General features: G+C 46.6%; 2 protein-coding genes across 5 annotated transcripts; both read left to right on the forward strand.

The window, feature by feature from the left end:
* Positions 1-2,717: 2,717 nt before the first annotated feature.
* On the forward strand, positions 2,718-11,902 carry LOC142900279 (cyclin-Y-like). Of its 4 annotated transcripts, none has more exons than XM_076044468.1 (11): positions 2,731-3,165; positions 7,523-7,597; positions 8,299-8,379; positions 8,615-8,649; positions 8,742-8,836; positions 8,925-8,960; positions 9,158-9,215; positions 9,478-9,597; positions 9,716-9,882; positions 10,248-10,410; positions 10,751-11,902. In XM_076044468.1, exons 1-11 carry the CDS (start codon positions 3,012-3,014, stop codon positions 10,865-10,867), a joined length of 1,101 nt encoding a protein of 366 aa, XP_075900583.1. In that variant the 5' UTR covers positions 2,731-3,011; the 3' UTR covers positions 10,868-11,902. The 4 variants fall into 4 exon arrangements, with proteins under 4 accessions (XP_075900586.1, XP_075900583.1, XP_075900584.1 ...); XM_076044469.1 differs by having other exon boundaries at positions 2,733-3,165; positions 8,362-8,379; XM_076044471.1 differs by lacking the exons at positions 10,248-10,410; positions 10,751-11,902 and adding an exon at positions 10,024-10,196 and having other exon boundaries at positions 2,718-3,165.
* Positions 11,903-12,960: 1,058 nt separating this feature from the next.
* Positions 12,961-15,716, forward strand: LOC142900274 (gap junction delta-3 protein-like). The gene is made up of 2 exons (XM_076044459.1): positions 12,961-13,344; positions 13,953-15,716. Exons 1-2 carry the CDS (start codon positions 13,290-13,292, stop codon positions 15,008-15,010), a joined length of 1,113 nt encoding a protein of 370 aa, XP_075900574.1. The 5' UTR covers positions 12,961-13,289; the 3' UTR covers positions 15,011-15,716.
* The last annotated feature ends 4,823 nt before the right edge of the window (positions 15,717-20,539 follow it).

Below are 20,539 nucleotides of genomic sequence, written 5' to 3' on the forward strand. Positions count from 1 at the left end.
TCATGAAAAGGTTCAGTTATTAGTCAGTGAGTTGTTGAGATGCGCAACACAAAGGCCATATTTTTCTTCCTCCTCTGCACCAGACAACTTCAAACAGCTCTGCCCTTAAGGCAGCTCGACATGTTGCGTAACTCAATGATTTGGTGCACAGTGTCGGCAAGGCAGAGTTGTTCTCTGTCTTTTATTTTGACAGTATGCAGCACATGTCCTCTGTCAAATCCAATCCAGTTTTATTTATAAAGAACAGACATACAAACCCATTGGAAAAAAAAAAGTTAGATATGTGCAGGACAATATATAGAAAAATGAATTTAAATGCAATGTAATAAAATAAAATAAAATGGATTGATCAATTACCTTTAAAAAAAAAAGTTGGTGGGCTTCTGGATGAAACTTCTGTTTCATTTAAAGAAGACGGCGTGCAAACATTTAGTGCTTCCTTCTGGTCCAAAGCCATTCAGGAGAAATTCAACAATTTTACTGGCTTGTCCTGGGGAGAATCATAAAATACTTTATTATGTAAGAGATCACAGCGCCCCCTTCTGGCTAGAAAGAGGAATACATACGGTTGATTGGCTGACTTGGAAGCCCTTGCTTTCTCCAACACCTCTGGTTAGCAGAATTTCCCATTTTGTTTGGTGCATGTTTCTCATGGCAGAAGGCGCTAAAGAGTCCAGCGAAGACATTAGAAAAGGGAGTGTCGCACCAAGGCAGCAGAGGGCACCATTCTCCTCCTTAACAGTCGGTTTATTCGAAAGAAAAATAACCCCAAAAGTACGATTCTGAGGTCGCAAAAAGCCATTCTGGCTCCAAAGTTAAAACTGCAGGTCTCTGGTGGAAAAACACATCGCTTCACAAAGACTCCTGTGTCTGAAAACGATGCCTCAGAGGTGAGGGGCGGAGCCACCAGCGTCAAACTGCTGATTGCTTAATTTAATGATCTCTGTTCGGAATGTTTGGCTTTTCTGATTTTACCACTTGCAGTTTATTTGGAGACGTGGGTTGGATTTTTCCAAGAGGGCGGAATGTTTGCGTGAAATAACAAACAAAAATAATGGAATCCACCAGGTTGTCTTTTGACTTGTGTTGACACAAAATAGTTTTTCATTGCGGGAATCAACATGAAATTGATGAGGAGTTTCCATGGTAGCCATGGAAACTACTTACCGTTTTTATACTATTAATACAGCGTTAACTTCAGTAGTGATTGAGTGAGTTGAGAAGTCTTTACTTTGGACATGTTTCTGTCACCAATTTGCACTTAAAACACATTTATGAAATGCAGTAATTTTCTCTCGTCTTTATTTACCTTTTAACACACACACACACACACACACACACACACACACACACACACACACACACACACACTGTCGAGAGTGTGACAGAATGAATAAAACCTTGAAAACAGCTGTATGTGGTGGTGAAGCCTTGCACTGCTACAACTGAAGAGCCTCTTTAGAATTCAAGAGCTTTAAAGAATTTACAAAAATGTTCCTCCAGTTTCACACCATGAAAACTGGACTGAATTATTTCTTTTGTTGTAAGTATTTTCACAGCTTTTCAATTCATGACAAGACTTTTTCTGCTGTCACTGAATGGGAAACTCAGGTAAATATTTCAAGTGTGTGTGTGTGTGTGTGTGTGTGTGCTCTTTAATATTTTAGCCATACACAGGCTCGGCCTTTGGTCCACTGAGGCCTTTGTGGAAATTTCCACCCAGGCTATAGTACAAGTGCTGAGTGCAGGCCAAATGGCACCATATTAAGGCAATGTAGAGGGACCTCTGCTGGCCAACATTTAGTACTGCAGCCGAGCAGCAGTATCTCCACAGAATCGGAGTGCTAAACCCAGCTTTACGGTGGCGAACCAAACCAGCGCTCATGAAATACTGACACGTGACCGTCCTGCCATCGTCTTTTCTCATTGGCTGCTGCTCTTCATGACGACCCCGGATATTCAACATGCAGCATATCTGGGATCTACTCGTTCTGTCTGCTAAGGACTCTCTTACGTCATGTGTTCCGCATCTGCTGTTTTAGGCATGCTGGCCAGCAGAGGTCGCACTTTCAATATTCTTTTCTTCGTTATGATATCACAGACAGTACATTTGATAACGCCGCCTTAGGAAAAAAAATAATATAATAATATTGAGATAAGGCAAAAAAACAAAAACAAAAAAAATATGGCAGCAACCAAAGTTTACTTGTGTCATAGTTTAATGACACACACACACACACACACACACACACACACACACACACACACACACACACACACACACACACACACACAGTACATTACTATCACAAAACCCCATTTCCCCCAGATTTGCCTCGTCATCTGTTTCAAATGTTTGAGCCTCTGACAATAAAAAAATAAAATATGTATTTTTCATAGAACCAAAACATTTAAAATGTCTTGTCAAGTCTCGCTAAATCAAACAAATAGAGGATTCGAGTGCCAAACAAACATGGTAAATACAACAACAACAACAACAACAACAATAATAATAATAATAATAATAATAATAATAATAATAATAATAATAATAATAATAATAATAATGATGATGATGATGATGATGATGATGATAATAACAATATACTCCGTATGTAGTAATAAACCAGAAGCAGCAGCACGAATCGTCTCGGTCTGGACCCGCCCACTTGAACCGGAACCGGTTCTCTGTGTTTACCCCGCTCCCTCCCTGACAGCCGGCCAGGCGCAGCCACAACAGCGACTCATCACATCATCTCTTCCCGCAGCAGCAGCACATCCCGCATTTACGATGCCCGGCATGGCGGGACTTCCAGCCCGGCCCGGTACCGACACGGACGGCTACCGCTCGAAGTAAGACGGCTCCTCCTGCACGGATCGCCGGACGCATCCAGGACCAGGGACGCTCATCTCGGCTGCTGACCGGCCGGCTCAGACCTCAGTCCGGTGGGTAGCTCCCAGGCTCCGGCCCCGGCTCCAGCGGAGAGGGTCTTGCCGCAAAGAGGCCACACATGGGGGGCGCGACCTCCTGCTGCGTGTCCGGCAGCCCCAAGCTCCGCAGAAACGCGCACTCCCGGCTGGAATCCTACCAGCAGGAGTCGGACCTGAGCAGGGAGGAGACGGTGTGCAACCTGCAGCACATCAGCGACAGGGAGAACGTTGGCGGTAAGATGTAGCCCACTGGAAATACAGGAGCTGTGTTTGACGATGGGCCACACTGATAACCGATTAGCGGACGTATTCTTATTCTTAATCTTATTAATCTTATTCTTATTCTTAATCTTCTTCTTCTTCTTCTTCTTCTTCTTCTTAATCTTATCCTTCTTATTATCATCATTATTATAGTGGTCCTGCACTCAGCAAATTCACTTTATCAATATGTCAATAAATTCTTCCCTGCTTACTGGTCATTGCAGAAAGGAAGCCTTTTGTGATTTCAGAGGACATGATACCTCTGATACTTTTTTCTTCCCTTCCAAACTGATGCGAAATGTATTGCATTTATTTTTTTTATTTTTTTTTTATCAGGGGACTGCAAACAGTGGGCTAACTATTCTATTTTCTGAACTAGAAGATGCTGTTTTGCATATCAAAACAAGTTGTAGATGATGGCAGGAGGAGAAAAGGCAGCAAAAGCTAAAGAAACTCGCTTGTTGTCAATGATTGAGATGATTGGTTTGTCGGTGTGTGATTCACTCGAGACAACTGGTCGCTGACCCGTGTGATGCCACACAGCCTTCAAAACAAGATTCTCCTGTGATTTTTTTTCCCCTCCTCTCTTCATCTCATCTCACGTCCCTGGAGGTGTTCGCTACCTCCGTCCTCACTTGACTCTCCCTCCCTGCTGGGACTGGCTGACTGACTGGCAGCAACGCTACTTTATGATTGGTCCTACCACAGCAGCAGCAGCAGCAGCAGCAGCAGCAGCAGCAGCAGTCGCCGGCTAGAAGATGTTGTGTCCTGGTAGAGGGTCGCCTGCCCACCAGGCCAGACCCTCTTTTTGTGGCGCCTCTTTGTTTTTGGTGCCGCGACTGTGGAACGCAATGCCCCTCGTCCCCCCAATGCCCTCCACCACCGCTGACACATGCTAATATGCATCACAATCGAGCCATTCACGCTGTAAAGTGTCCACTAAATGGGCCGCCTATCCCTCAGCCTCGAGGCCAACCATGACAGGATCCTTTCATCCAGCATGTAAGGACCTTTTTAGAGCCCTCGCAGATATCGGGCGGCCTCGTTCGCAAGGCCTGAGTGAAAACAGAGGCGTTGGTTAATGGGCCTCTGCGCCATCGCTGATAACTGGGCGTTTCTCTTGGGTTTCTGGTGCGGAAGATGTTAAAGGTGCTGGACGTCATAGCTTGCTGGACTTGGACTCGAGTCCTTTGCCGCTCCGTGAACGGTTTTAAGTTTGTTTTTTTTCTTCCTTTTTTTTGTCTCAAAATTTGCTCACCATTAAAAGTATAGCTAAGAATCACATTATCAGAGCACTTGATCTGCTTGTCATTGACTAAAGAAGGCCAACTTAAGGTTTGGATCTGCAACTCGTTCTTTTTCTGCTGTTTTCGCACTCAAAATGATATTTCCCTGCGTCGTAAGCGGTGGGGGGTGGGGTCTGTGGGGGGAACTTCCTCTTGTGGAGTAGACGCCGCTCGCGCATCATGAAGCCGTGTTGATTTAACTGGAGCGCCAAGCCGGTGTTTGTAATGGTTGTCGGGGCTCCGGGATCCTGCAGGGCGGCCGTCTGATCATCAGCTGTGGCTCTTTTGCAAGAGGTGAATGGTGAAGGGCAAAACGTTGCGCACGCGGAGGGCGAAACGGAACGCAGATGGTCCTTGACGGACAGTCGACCAACGTCTCTCCCCGGGTGTATTGTGCCGAGGCGGCGTCCTTCTCTGTGGGGCAGTGATTGTGAGCACAGCGTGTCTAATGTGTCTGTGGCTCTGTTTTGTGAGCCTTTTTTTTTTTGTGAGTTTGGCCTATCATCGTCATCATCAGAACAGCTCTTCACTCCCCCGCAGGCGGGGGGGGGGGGGAGCAGCTGTGAGTGTGCCATGGCAGAGAGCAACAGCCGTGCACCAGGGACGGACACAAGCCAGACAGATCACTGTAGAGAGCCACGAGCTGCTTGGTATCATCCACTCCTGACCGGAAGGGTGTGGAAAGACTCTGCAGAGCACAGTTTAAAACGTAGAAAACTGCATTACAGGAACGGGCAGAAAATCGCCAAAGGAGATCGTTGAGTATATTAGATTACCCGATCATTCAATTTGTATCTGCAGAGATTCCATGTGATTTCCATTACATGTGCCAAATTGTCCATTCTCTTCTGACCAACAATGAGATTTGCACAAGCAACAAAAAAAAAATTGACAAAACAAAATTGAGATTCTGAGCCGCACAATGATTAAAACACGTGGTATCGTTTTCTGATGGTGTTTAGCAGTTCCCTGTCTGACGGTTCTGAGGTCCTGGCACCAGGTTGTGCCGTGCGGGGCCGCGATCCAACCACGGTTGTGTGAGGACCATCGGAACTTTTGAAGGAGGTTCCATCCGTGTCTCATGAGCCACTTCTCGGCAAACAGTTTCGCGTTTTGAGGAGGGTCGGCTGGACGAGGTTAGAAGCACTTTTGTCGAGGTGATTTAGCGAGCTACCAGTGGTGGGGGCCGAGGGCGAGACCGAGCCGCCACATGATCCGACTCATCCCAGACAAAGGCCGACTGTGTTCTCCTGCGCTGCATCCTGCATCAGCTGATGTTTTACTTTCCTTCGAGTGGACTTGTGGATGGAGAGCGAGGTCGCTCGTGGGCTCACATTTCAGCTGCGAACGAGGGTAATAGTAATAATTATGGTGATGCTGTTCCCAAAGCTTCACGTCTCTGACAGATTTGGTCCTGGGGAATGAAGACGTGTTGCAAACTTCTGCTGATTTTGCACAGCGAGGCCAATTTCTTCCATTGTCAGAGCCCAGGTTTTCAATTTTCCTGCTGCTGCTGCAGCGTTTTCCCTCTCGGGGTTCATCTCAACGTCGTGGAAAGGAGGAAACTAATGTGGTGAATATTTACTCCACAAACCATGTCGGAGAGCCAGAGAATAGAGAGCCTTCTCTCCTCCCTCCTTCCTCCTTTGATTTATTGACCAGTAATGTGAGACTGATTTACTGAGGCCGCCTCATCCTGGCTAATTAGCACTGAACAAAGACAGGTCGGCTTTGAGCCGCCGGGGAAGAAAAACACTTGAAAAGGGAACAAGATTTACATGGGAGATTAGAGGAGAGCGACGTCAATGCCTCCTGCGTCATCTTCCTTTCTGATGTCCTGGCGGCTCTGCATTGAGCCGTTTCAAACCAAAGTCTTTGCCGAGCTTCGCTTCATTCTTTCAGGAACGACGTGCACTTGCTGACACGGCCATTCGCCCTGTTCATGTGGTCGGGTTTTGATCGAAAGGAACTATATCTCTCAGTTCAAGTTCAATTGCACGAGTCAATTTTGCTTTATTATAGGTAGCACTCAGTTTGCTCACCAGTCTCACATAAGCGGCATGCTGTGCAATGTTGTTAGTTTTTTTATTTATTTATTTATTTTTTTACAGGGTTTTGTCAGCGTGCACAGTAACTTGTCTCCTGCTGTTGTTGGCATTTTGGGGAACAGATGTTACTTTAACATTTAACAGTACTGGCCAATGAGAGTGCTGGAAAAGGTTTATTTTGATCAGTTGTGTATTTGTGTGTATGTGTGTGTGTGTGTGTGTGAGAGTGGTCAATACTTTTCCAGGAGAGCCTTCCTCCTCCTCCTCTTTCTCCTGCGTGTGTGTGTGTGTGTGTGTGTGTGTGTGTGTGTGTGTGTGTGTGTGTGTGTGTGTGTGTGTGTGTGTGTGTGTGTGTGTGTGTGTGTGTGTGTGTGAGCGAGAGAGCAGGTCAGCTCTGTTTGTTTAAACTCAGTCAGTTATCAGGCGAGGCCGAGGGTTGCTCATTGTGTGTATGTGTGTGTGTTGAAACAGCAGGGGTGGGGGAGGGGTGCTGGGCAACATTCTTGTTCTCTGCTCACATGATGGTCAAAGTGTAGAACATGTGCAGAACAACTGGACTGTGGGCTGAGAAATATGAGAAAAGTGACATCAGCCAAAGTCTGATGTGATAAACAGGAGAACTGTGACGACAGACCCGGATAAGACAAGATTTGTGTGCAGCAGCAGAACTTCCACTGGAATGAACCCAGTGTGTGGACGTCAGCATGGCGGCGCCACGTGCCCCGCTGGCGATTCATTATGTAAAAGCACAGAGGCTGACCGGCTGCCTCTCCGGTTTCGACGTGCAGGTGTCGAGCGCGAGTCTTTCTTCAGGTTGAAGTGGTGGCGGCAGATATCGTGTATCGACACCTGACACCCGCTGCCGTGCATTGTGGGATTTCACCCCCCCCCCACACCCCCCCCCCCCACCCCCCGAGGTCAGGTGTCATCAGATTTATCAGCCCATCGCCCGCCCGGCCTTTACGCCTCGTGTTGCGCTTTGTGTGTTTGTCGCAGAGCTGAACGTGGATTTCAACCCGTCGGACCACCCGCGGGCCAGCACCATCTTCCTCAGCAAGTCCCAGAACCACGGTGAGCTCTTCGCATGACCCCCACTGGCCTGTCGGCTGATCATCAGCACAGGCTTGTGTCACTGTCGCCGGGTCCCTCTGCTTCCGATGGAGGAAGCGCTCGATTTCTTTCCCCATTTAAACGGTCCTCGAATCGTTCCAAACTCACTCAGTTCCTCCATGCTGTCAGTGAACTCCCTATTAATGAAAAAAAGTTCTGGTCATCAGTCCTTTGTGATGTCACAAAGGGCACTGATGCCTATCCCAGGGCAGTGACATCACCGCCATGTGGTCACTTTGTGTTTTCCTCCCACCAAACACCTACAGCATTCAATTAATGTCATTATTAACTGATAAATGATCGGCATCCATGACGACTGCTGACAGACGGTGCTGCTAAACCAGCACCGTCGGAAATAATGCAAAACAGAACATACAGCGTGTACCTTATGAACTTTAAATAGATGGGGGAAAGTCACTTTAGGCAGAGGATGTGATAGGATCCTTCTTAAAATAACCTTGGCATGGCTTATCACCACTACTGCAGCCAGCCACCAGGAGGCAGTGTGATGTTTTCTGTCAGCAGCCCCTGGTTAAAATAAAATCCCAGAAGATCAAAATATGACATTGATCCATCTGACAAGAGGCTGACATTAGAGAATGATTGAACAAGTCTTCATCTTTTACCTCGCTCTTAAAGGTTATGTTGTGACTCATTCTTAGGACATTTCAACTTTTTTGGGTGGATGATTGTCCTGAAGTTTTTTCCTCTGGTTGTTTCCTCAGATGTGGCCCGTGGGAACGGTAAGTAGACCGGTCTGCTGGGACTTTGGCTCCCTCTTGTGGCGACGCTGGCACCTTCCTCTCAACTCCCGACAATCACTCACGCTTCAGCTCTTCCGGAGTTTGTCGCTCTGTTTTCTGTTCTATCTATCTATCTATCTATCTATCTATCTATCTATCTATCTATCTATCTATCTATCCATCTATCTATCTATCACAAAGAAAAAAAATCAGTAACCTGTGTTTCTCTCGGCAGCGTGCGACAGAAGGAAAAGCCTCTTCGTCAACAGCGTGAGTGTTTGATTGGAGCCTGATTTGAACCACAGTGTTTGAAATTGCTCGATCCTGTAAAATCTGTATCCCACTGTTGTGTGTGCGTGCAGCATGGGGTGCGGAGGCGGAAATACAGCTCGTGCTCCACCATCTTCCTGGACGACAACACGGTCAGCCAGCCCAACCTCAAACATGCCGTCAAAAGGTAAATACTACTACTACTACTACTAATAATGATGATGATGATAATGATAATCTTTCCCCCTGGTTGGTCTTTTCTATCTCTTTGACAGTGTAGCTCTGGCTATTTACTACCACATCAAAAACAGGTGGGACTTCTCCTTTTTCACACATTATTTGTGAAATCAAGTTGATTTTTCATTTTTTTTAAAATGCCAAAGGTCCAGCCAATCAGAGCACCTGTCACTTGACTGAACTGCAATTGCCAATTAAATTCCAGCTTGGCTCTGATTTTCTGGCTCTGGAATAAAAATAAACGCTCAGTTGTTTTTTTCTCCTGGTGTAGGGACACAGATGGAGGAATGCTGCTGGATATATTCGATGAGAAGCTCCACCCACTTTCTGTAAGACATTGTTGTTTTACATATTTACTTATGGATGAATACTTTTTTTTCATTATTATTGATATTAGTTCTAATTTTGACCATGTTTCCTCCTTCTTGCCTGGACTTCTTCCTGTTCTTCGTCCTGCATTCTTCTTCCTTCTGACTTTCATCCTTGTGTCTTCTTGCTGTCTTTTGTTGCCTTCTTCCTCTTGCATTCCACCTTGCCTGCTTCCTATTGCTTCCGCTCTTCCTCCTCCTCCTCCTCCTCCTCCTCCAACAGAAGTCCGAGGTGCCGATGGACTACGACCATCACGACCCCGAGCACAAGCAGATCTATCGCTTCGTCAGGACGCTGTTCAGCGCAGCTCAGCTCACCTCTGAGTGTGCCATTGTCACCCTAGTGAGCTACTCCTCCTCTTCCTCCTCCTCCTCCTCCGGCATTATCACCGTCATCATCTTCATCGTCCTCCTCTGCATTCCTGACAACTCTCTTTTGAACACGTTTGTCCGTGCGGCAGGTCTACCTGGAGAGGCTGCTGACCTACGCCGAGATCGACATCTGTCCTGGGAACTGGAAGAGGATGGTGCTGGGCGCCATCCTGCTGGCCTCCAAGGTCTGGGACGACCAGGCCGTCTGGAACGTGGACTACTGCCAGATCCTCAAAGACATCACTGTGGAGGACATGTGAGTCTCAGTTTAATTCCTCATGACGATAGAAAATAACGAGTAAAGGTAAGTAAAAGTGCCTGTTGCTTTTGCTCACACTTTGGTGGTGAAGAGCAGCTGAATCTCTGGTCTGAATACTCATGCATCTGTCTTCAAAAGCTCCAGTCTGGATTGTTCTCAGCTGAAAAGATCAGAATGATGAGATCCATTGTCATTTTCAACATGATGATACGGCAGATTGAGAACGTTAGCATGCAAACAGGCTCAGTGTTGGGGTCCTCCTTCACTTTACACCCGTAATTTTGCTCCTTGAGGTTTTTGGTTCATGACTCATCATCACCCCCCAAAATGTAAAACTCCGCACTGGTGCTTCTTCCCTCCAGGAACGAGCTGGAGCGGCAGTTCCTGGAGCTGCTGCAGTTCAACATCAACGTGCCGTCCAGCGTCTACGCCAAGTATTACTTTGACCTGCGCTCGCTGTCGGAGTCCAACAACCTCAGCTTCCCGCTGGAGCCGCTCAGCAGGGACAAGGCCCAGCGGCTGGAGGTGCCTCCGCTCTCTCTGCTCTATCGTTTTTGTGGCAGGATTGTGTAAGACGGGCTGTAGGGAGGTTGAGTTTGTGGTGTGATCAACCAGTCAGACAGTTCTTAAATAATAATTTTAGTAGGACCACAGTCATTTTTTGAAGGTGCCATATTCTACCAAAACTCAGGTCTTTATTTTTATATCTTCGTTCTAAAAATTAGAGTAGTTATCTCACAAACATCTCTAGATCTCCAGAAAACAGCAGATTTCTTGGTGTAAAACACCAAAATAAATTTAATTTTCAATTCAGTATTTCTGTGTTTGTCCACTCATGCAAGACCACTCCGCGTCCTCTCCTCAGGCCATCTCCAGACTGTGCAACGACAGGTACAAGGAGGCCCGGCGAGCTGCCAAGAGGCGCTCGGCCAGCGTGGACAATCTGTGTGGGGTCAGGTGGGTCCCGGCCATCCTGTCGTAGCCTCCCGGGGTGAACGGAGAGCTTCGGTTTGGTCGTCGTGAACGTCCCAGTGGAGTAGCGACCCACAGCTACAGGAATCCCTCAGCAGGACCTTTGTGGACGGAGGACAGGAAGCCTCCTGCGGACGGTGATCCAGGTCCCGAGGAGGTTTGGAGCTCAGCACGATGCCTTCACCTCAGGGCTTCTGCTCAGGAAGGACACAGGCTGCATGTGTTTGGAGAAAACAAAAACTTCACTTTGGGAAAACTTTGGACACGGCGCTCGGCGTCTTATCAACCGCACCGTGATGGCTGCGTTGGTCCTCTGATTCTGGCCAGACAAACTTATTTATTCTGGTGGATGAAGTGTTTATGAGCCGTCGTGCTAACATCCTTGAATTCTCCAGAAACATCTTCTTTCTAGATCCTGCACCAGTGTTAGCTGGTTTCCCTCATGTGTGACTCCCTGCAGTATTTCCTCTCAGCACTCAGGTCGTCTCTGATTTTCACTCACTGGCCACTTCAGTAGAAACACCTCGCTGGCAGCAGGTTTACGAACCTCCTTTACCTTGAGGGCAGCCACACTTCAACAAGGTTCTGGAAACATCCCTCACGGATGTTTGGTTTGGGCTGTGATGACATCATCGCGCAGCTGCTGCCACGCTGCCCCGCCCCACATCCTGAAAGGTTTCCACTGGACTACAGCAGGTCAGAGCTTTGTGACATCGTGGTTTAATCCTGCCAGAAGCCTCGGCCAGCACTGTGGCCATAAAGTGATGGACGTCTTTTTTCAGCAGCAACACTCAGGGAGGCTGTGGAGTCTTGAACGCAGCTCAGCTGCTGCTGCTGCTGCTCACTGGAGTTTTTTTCTTTTTTTTGGGACCAGGCTCTGTAAATACTAGTGGTGCTGAGTGTGAAAATCTAAAGTTGATGAGCGTTAACACAGGTGCAGCCAACACATTGGCCTGTGACTGTATACTTGATTTATTCTAATTTATAGTTCAACTTGTGAAAAACAGCACACAGGACCACAAAAATAAAGAAAATGTTCCACTGAGGCATTTCTGATTTTCTGTTTTTTGCAGACACACAACAACAACAACAACAACAACAATAAAACGACTCTTGTGTTCTCTGCTGACACCTCGTGGCTATCTAGACTTTGTGCAGGGGTTTGGCAGTGGTCTCACTGCTTGTTGAGAACAAACCATGGTCTGACTGATGAGCAAATCTGTTCATTAATTTGGAACTTTTCAGTGTAACACGATGAAAACTCATCTTTCATTGATCCTGAATGTGTCCCACACTTAGGGCTGTAAACATTGTGCCTTTAACCCTCCAGCTGCTCCAAACATGCGAGTCCTGCAGCAAGGAATGCTGGTGAACGCGCATGAGGGTTCGGTGACCGAGTCGGAGCTTAAATTATCCATCAGTCAGGTGTTGTACGCCCATTATTTTTTATGTTACCGTTCGGCCTTGGACTGCCACCTTGAGTTCTTTAAGTGTAACAACGCCCATCTGACCTGCTCTTCTTTGAATGCAGAGACACAAACTGCATTTGTCCGCGGAAACGTATCAGGTGACCGAGACAAGCGCCTTGACATGCGTCCAGAGTTGAGAGTTAGATGGACGTAACGGAGAGAATCCGGTCATTTTTCAAAATAAAATTTCAGTTCAGACTCAGATAATGAATGAAGCGGGATTAATTTAACGGAAGTTAATTATTCTTTCTGTCCGACCCGGTACCAAAAGACCCACGGGCCGGCTCCGGTCCGCGGCCCGGTGGTTGGGGACCTCTGGTTTAGAGGATCAAAATGTTAAATATGCAGACACAATAATTATTTTGCACTGCAGCTGTACAGCGAATGCCACAAATAACAAAACTGTGTTAGTCTTCACCTCTTTCGTATATAATATTTAAAGCAAAAACATCTTGCAAAATGTTCATTATGAATCTTTTTGGTCCTAACCCGAACCCTTTGGCGCCCTCTGCCTTTACAACCATACAAACTCTCTTGAGGCGACCCTCTGGTAAGACGTGTCCATGTCAGTGTGTAAAGTGTTGCCATAAAACCAGAGGGTGCTGGTCAAGCAACCAAAGTCTTACAGTCCAGTGTCAGGCCAGCAGAGGGCGATGTGCCAGCAACAGGGGAGGCACTCAAACAAAACAAGTGTTTTTTAAGTGAAGATTTTAAGGCGTTTCAAAACTGCCTGGTGCTGCCCCCCGGAGGAGCTCTCGAGCAGCACAGTCTGTGTCCTCCACTACCTTGACATCCCAACAATGCTTTGATGGCAGCAGGGTAAGAATAGATGCGTACGCAGTCAGACAGTGGTGGAGGAAGTGCAGAAAAAGAAGTTGAGTGTATTTAGCGGCACGCTGCCAGTGTCGCCTGGTCAAATCTGAGACGGAGCTGAAGGCGACAGGAAGGGAAGTTCACGCAAGGATGGCAACCATGGATCTGATCTTCGTCTCCATCTGTCACAATGTCTCCTTTGTTGGTACGTGTCGTCTTTTTCTTGTTCACACAGTTTAGTTTAGTTTAGTTTAAGATAAGACGTTCAGCTGTGATGTGTGTATGTGTGTGTATGTTTTCTGCGGTGACATGAACTTGTTGACCCAAATATCATCCCAGGCAACAGCATGAAGATAAAGACGAAGTGTTAAAGGATAATTGCATTTTTAATGTTTTTTTTAATAGCATATTTAATGAAATACACTTTGTCTATAACGAACGACATTAAACAAAAACAAAATCTTCACATCATGAAAACAACAAGGAAAAGTATAATTAATAGCAGCTTAAAGCAACTTAAACCATATTTAATTATTTTGGCTTTGTGTTGATTTGCATTCTTTCTTTTTCTTGAGTAAATGTGGCTTAGAATATTAAATTTGAATGATATTTTATTCCTTTTCTTCTGAGCAACAACATTACAGATTTTTCAGTGTTGCGTTCAATCGAGATTTTACTTTTACTATTTAACTTTTAAGTTAAATTGTCCACCATCCTCATTTTCAATCAGCAGTTTCAAATCCTTCAAGTCATTCTAACCATCATTAAGAGTTTATGAACATCATTAGAAAAAAAATCTTCTCTGTGCTGAAGGTAAAAGCTGGTGGATGCTGATGCTGGTTCTCCGCCTGCTGGTCCTCCTGCTGGCCGGGTTCTCCCTCTTCGGTGACGAGCAGGACAGATTTATCTGCAACACCATCCAACCGGGCTGCTCCAACGTCTGCTTCGACGCCTTCGCCCCCGTCTCCGTCCTCCGCCTCTGGTTCTTCCACCTGCTCCTCCTCTTCCTCCCCCACCTCCTCTTCTCCACCTACGTGGCCCACAGACTCCTGTCTCGTCCTGGTCCTGGTCTTTCCTACTGCGACAGGATCCGTGGCGGCTCGCCTTTCAGCCTGGAGAACTCCAGCTCCTCCAGGGAAGTCTCCCTGCACAAGACTCCGCTCCAGGACCTCCAACGCCCACTGTGGGCGCCGGGCTTCCACTGCGCCTACCTCCAGGTGGTGGTCTTGCGGATGCTCCTGGAGGTGGTGTTTGGCGCCGGACAGCTCTTCCTCTTCGGTTTGTCCGTCCCGAGGAGCTTCCTCTGCTACGAGGCCCCCTGCACGTCCGGCGTGGAGTGCTATGTCTCCAGGTCCACCGAGAAGACCCTGATGCTCTGCTTCATGCTGGGCGTGGCCGCCTCCTCCGTCCTGCTCAGCCTGCTGGACCTGGCCAGCACCACGAAGGCCATGGTGGTGTGGAGGAGGACGAGGGAGATGCTGGTGGAGGAGATGAGCAAAGGGGAGCAGAGCAGCGTGTTCACCTCATCCACCTCGGCGGAGGACGGCGACCTCCCGTCGAGAGATGAAAAACACGCCGCCGCCCCTCCGCTGCCGCCTGCTCACGCCAGAGCAAACGCAGGCGCCGCCTTCCAAGCTGAGGAAGAGCGAGAGAGAGACAGGAGGCCTGAGAGCAGAGGACCAAAGCTGGAGGCGTCGCCCGCACCGGCACTGACTCACTTTGTCCTGCACAGCCACCTGAGACCCCCAATGTCCCCCCGTCCTGCCAGGGGACCACCCACAAAGCTGGGCCACCCCGTCCCGGCGGCGGGAGGAAGCTCAGACCAGCAGTCGGACAGCAGCGACTCCCAGGACAAGAAGGCCTGGGTGTGACTGTAGCCGTCCTGCCAGACGCCTGTGGTGCCTCAGCACCATTAACCGTCAACGGCTCTCCTGGTGTCCAGGAAGCGGCAGATTTAGCCCTCTGTTTACAGCCGCCTGCTAAATCTGATGCTGCGTTGAACCCTCCACAGGGAGGGAGACAAAACAAGACCCAGATGGCGGAGCCAACACCTTGCTGGGGGCGTGGTCACCAACCATAGTGAGCTATCGTTGCCCTTTATGACATCACATGGGGTTGACAATCGCTTTGCACACTTTCTGAAAAATGGAGCCATCAGAAGAAGGAAAGGAGGGAGTTTACTAACAAGACAGAGACAAATTGTTTTCACAGATTTTCAAAATGTAACTACTGAGCCCGTTGTAATAAAGTTGAATACCAAATAAAAAAAAAAAAATCCTAATTTCGACTGTTTTGATTTAGAGTTCCTCTTCCTCTCCTAAAACTCATCTTATTCCTAAAAAATAAATCACTAGAAAAAGATACGAGGAATTGACTGATTAAAACTGTATTATTTCAAAAAAATTTGAGAGTGGTTTACGAATTTAACATTTTTATTTTTTGCCACGTTGGATTTGAGTCAACTCTCTCCCTCTGTTCAGCTTTTCTTTTTGAAAAAGTGAACAACACTGCAGTGTACTTTGTACTGATTTACACTTTTCAATCTTTGTGTTTGTAAACCAATAAAAAAAAATAATCTGATGAGTGAAAATAATCTGATCACTTCTGGATCAATTCAAATCTCTCAGGCAGCGTCAAACACACCAACATCCCCATTATCAACCAAGTCATCCTTGAGGCTGCTCAGCTGTTGGCTGTCTGGAAGCCACAACCAACCCGACCTCTGACCCCTGACACGACCGCACCGTGACCCCGCTGCAACCCGGCTTGAGTCGACGATGCTCAGGTGACATATGAGCGTCAATCTTCTCTCTGCCGTCGTTCAACAGCGTTCGCCTGGAATGCAAGCAGAGCCGCTGGTCTTTGACCCACATGACGTTGGCTGTTATTTACGGTGGTGGTGTAGAGGGGGTCTGGGGACACACAAAAAATATGTCTGTGTGCTTAAAATTGTAGTCTGTGCTCTTTTGTGTCTGCTTGCTCAGATAAAATAAATTGCAGGATATGAAGAAGAAGAAAAAGAAGCAGTGTGTGTTGTGGTCCAGCAGGTGAGTTGTGCCATGGATGGATGACCCTGCTGTCTGTCACGTTCAAAGCCAGCCAAAATGTCTGCAGTACGACTGAAGGCTGCTGGTAGTAGCATAAAGCTTGTTGTTTCCGCCTCTTTCTCCACCAGAGATCAGGATTTTTCCAGCCGTACTCTCATCAAGATGTTCAGGATGGATTCGCTGGAATTCAGAAAAGAAATCTCAAAGATACAGCCGCTGCAACAGGTGAAGAGAAAAAATCCTTGTGCTTCTATATTTAGTACTTAGCCAATAAAGTAAAAGCTTTTTGTGGCCATAATAAACCTGCTATGCTTTCCTGACCTGCTAAAACTGGACTGACACAGTGGACACTGGGCTGCCTGCACAGCAATGATGAGAACAACAGCCCTGACACAACACCTGCCTCATGCCTTCCTCTTTCTTACCCTGCTGTTACCCTCCTGTTCGGAGCAGCCGCGACGTGCAGAAACATTAACAGGGCGTCTGGGAGCCCGACTCAGGGAAAGGACCCCGCTGTCACTGCTGGAGGTCCAGGGGTCGCACAAGCGAACCTGGTGAACCCCGACGCAGCTGCGCCGCTCATATCAACACAAAACAACGGTGTGGAGCGTGTCAGCGTGTGTGCGTGTGTGTTGTGGCCGCTGACCTTCGCACGACCAGTTACACACACACTCAAACACTGCGACACAGGTTATCCAGCTGTGTCCTTGGCCCACTTTCAGCCATAACGTCCCCAAACATGTGACCCATGACACAGTAGTGACGTTGGCCATGGAAGAGGCGCCACTTTTCTGCACCGTCTATTATGAGATCACACACACACACACACACACACACACACACACACACACACACACACACACACAGAACTCATCTGTTCTCAAAAAGAACTTCCAAGACTTTGTCACAATGGAAGCTCGGTTAATGTTACCAACCAACCAACCAACCAGAGAACCTCTGAAAGTGATTGATTTGATTTGCGGGTTAATTTTCTGTCAAGTGTATTCAATCAATTCGAATTACATAACTGAAAAGGGATGGTCTGTTAGCGGCTGTATTAAAAGCAACATTTAACAGGCGAGCTCGAACCCTCAAGTGTTTGTGTCATGCTTCTGCTTTGCTATCATCTAGCGGCCAACAGTTGCAACTGCAGCTGATAAAGACGGAAAGTTAATTTCCCCGATTAAAAGTAATATTAAAAACTATTGGGAAACTGAAATAATACGAATGAATTGAAAATGCATCTAAAATAACAAATTATTGGACAAACAAACAAACAAACAAATAAATGAATGGATAAATAAATAAAACACATTAACTGAGATTAGATTTTTTTTTAAAAACTAACAGCAATATGGGAAATTAAGAAACTTCCAAGACCAGGAGGCTTGGAGACCTGGAGACTGGGAGACCTGGACCGCTGGCTCCCCATCAATCTCCACCTCTCCCGCTAGCACTGGTGCAGCACTGTGGCCTCATGGGAGATGAGGGAAGGAGATTGGGAACTGGAGACGAAGGTCAACGTTGACCCCAGCATCACATCAGAGGCAGGCACACGTCCCAGGCATCAGAAATATCGATCAGCCAGTGTCCTCCTCAGCTCAGATGGATGAAGGTGGGCAGAGTCTGTCCATGGAGGCCTCAGCTGGCCAGGCAGAAATCCATCCTGTCTCTGTTTGATGTGCACGATTGAGGGTTTGTCGGGTGGAAGAGCAGTTGGACTGTTGGTCGTCTGCAAATGACCTTTGCTGCTTTGACTCCCTGCTCACAGTTTAGTTTGTTCATTTTATACCTTCAAATAAAGGTCAGGTATTATTTACAGTCAAATCTTATGAGGAAGGAAAAGCTTCAAATCATTTATTTCAATCTATGAATAGCTGTGAGATTTTTGTCAACAACATAAAAACAGAATAATTATTATTATATTATTTAAAAATAGAGATGTGAAAAAGTGCATTGTATTTACAAAGATATCAAAATACTAAATAAAATATAACCATTATATACCATCCAGAATAAAAGCTTCATACTGTCCTCATAGTTATCTTATTGTAATTTTATTCCATCTATTGTTTTAACAAATACAATTATTTTCCTTTTTTAAATAAACATTTTGAGTTTTAATGACTTAACACTGAAATGTGGAATTTTCTTGAATTATTTTCGTAAAAAACAAAACAAAAAACACAACTCATCACCATGATCACCGCTCCAGCAATTAAAACTCAGATGATGTTTTGTTGTTGGATGTGGGGCAGAGAGTATTGGCATCGCATCACTTCCCCTACTTCCACAACTTAAAAACCTCACCACACTGAATACACACCATATAAAAGATAAAATGACTTTATTTATTTCTATAAAGACAATACATTCTGAACGCCAGTAAGACCCCCAACCCCTGGCAGCTGAACTATCTTCTTCTTCTTCTTCTTCTTCTTCTTCTTCTTCTGCTTCCCCGAACCCTAAATATTTAGTTGATTATTAATCCCCAGTGAGAACTGGAAGCGCGAGCGGATGTTTCCTGCACAGTCCCCGCACTACATACCAGAACTGACCAAGGTGACCTTTGAACTCTCACCTCCACACCCCCACACCCCCACGCCTCCCCTCAACCTCTGCTTGACTTTTCACGTAGGCACGTAAAAATGTCCCTCGGACTATCGCCGGTTCGTGGATCCTCCAGGCTTCATCTTTTCGGTGAGACACACAGCGGGGGCATCCCTGCATGCTCTGGGCCGACAACGCTAAAGAGGAATCAATCACGATCCATCAGCTCGGCTCTGAGGAAACGTTTGTTTAGCAGTGATACATAAATCAGCCTCATGGCGGCCGTAATTGGAGCTCAAGCGCTCCCCCTTCCCATCGTGCTTTGTGTACTTTCTGAAATTACAGTGCCACACTGGCCATGTGACCTTTAATGACCCCTGTGAGCTGGTCAGACAGCCTAACGCGATTACGGCAATCTGATTGAGACGCCTAATTAGATCATTAGACAGACATGGCATTCATAAACACTCCCAAACTGGGATTAATGGCGAGGGGGGGTGAGCGTCCAGGAATTCCAAGCCGCTGCCGGCCCGGGACGCTGGCGTGGCGAGGTCTTCCTGCCGGGTCAGGGCCGTGTTTACGTTGAGAGGAGACTGATGGAGCGCGACCTCCTCGACCCGTTTCCTCCGTCTCCCGCACTTTATTTGGAAGGGAGTGGCAGCAGCACCTCCCCCAAAACACAAACACACACGCACTGACCGCCGGCGGGGGAGGAAGCCACCTTGTCACATGGCTGACGAGCAGCTGCGCAGCAATTTGTTCCCATTAGTCACAGCAAACAGGAGCCGCAGCCGCTTAATTTGATGAGCGGAATCATTTGACAGAGACAAATTTGACATATACGTCAAAGCAGGGAGAGTCGGGAGAGTCGTTCACGTCGTCTGCTGGCGGGCCTGCGGGTCGGGTGAACAGCCAAGAAGCCACTGTTTCACCTTGTTTCCACTTTTACCATGACGTTCAAAGAAAGAACTGCGGATTTGAGCTGTCAGTTTTAAATAGTTAACAGTGAGCTGACTAGTTTAAATGCATTTCATTTAAAGTGACCACGTGGTTAGCTCTTATTTAAAAAGAAGCTTATTTGGGGTTTCTGTTTTCCAAAAAGGTCTAAAAAAATTTAACTTTTATGCACACAATTGGAATTGACATAAATATTTCACATTTCAAATTACGGCGTTTAATTGTTTTACCATGTACAGATGTACAGATTAATGTATAACTATGTATGTCAGAAGTGTGATGTATACTTTCTCTTTGTTTTGAGAGACAATGTAAAGGAGTAATTTGATTAGAGACATTACAGTATTTTTTTTTTTTTTTAAATCCCTTGTAGACGATCATGCCAGCAGTCAATACTTTGTTTAAAATGACTACAGAAAGTTTTTCACCGTCTTCTGGAACAGGGGTGGGCAAAGTTGTTGACTCGTGGGCCACAAAGAGTTCTAAAATTTGACTGAGGTGCTGGACCAGGAGCAGATGGATGGAGTGTTTTGGTGACCCATCTCATCGGAGAAAAAAAAAATCATGATATGTCGAAAAAACAAGTGCTTTAATGTCAATTGAAAAGGAACAAAAGTGCTCGAGGCCCCATAGTATTTAGCTCTTTTTTTGAAATGACTCTTAAAACACTGAAGAAATGTAAAATACTGCTATTTCATTACTTACTTACTTAAAACTAACTATTTATATCATTTCTTCAAGTTCGGCCGGCCGGATTAAAAGGGCGGATTAAAACTATGGCCTCGAGCCATAGTTCCTCCATGCTTGTTCTAGACTGTCTGCTCCAGACCAGCCGTTCATTTGATG

Source organism: Nelusetta ayraudi, unplaced genomic scaffold, assembly GCF_046127955.1.
Source record: "Nelusetta ayraudi isolate G7.1 ecotype Tasmania unplaced genomic scaffold, CSIRO-AGI_Nayr_v1 ptg000081l, whole genome shotgun sequence".
NCBI lineage: Eukaryota > Metazoa > Chordata > Actinopteri > Tetraodontiformes > Monacanthidae > Nelusetta > Nelusetta ayraudi.

Excerpts from the sequence above, each read along its gene's own strand:
- LOC142900274 (XM_076044459.1), top strand. The coding sequence starts at position 13,290 with ATGGCAACCATGGATCTGATCTTCGTCTCCATCTGTCACAATGTCTCC. Across the intron at positions 13,345-13,952 it reads TCACAATGTCTCCTTTGTTG|GTAAAAGCTGGTGGATGCTG; the intron begins GTACGTGTCGTC and ends TCTGTGCTGAAG.
- LOC142900279 (XM_076044468.1), top strand. The coding sequence starts at position 3,012 with ATGGGGGGCGCGACCTCCTGCTGCGTGTCCGGCAGCCCCAAGCTCCGC. Across the intron at positions 8,380-8,614 it reads AGATGTGGCCCGTGGGAACG|CGTGCGACAGAAGGAAAAGC; the intron begins GTAAGTAGACCG and ends TTCTCTCGGCAG. Across the intron at positions 8,837-8,924 it reads CTCAAACATGCCGTCAAAAG|TGTAGCTCTGGCTATTTACT; the intron begins GTAAATACTACT and ends TCTCTTTGACAG.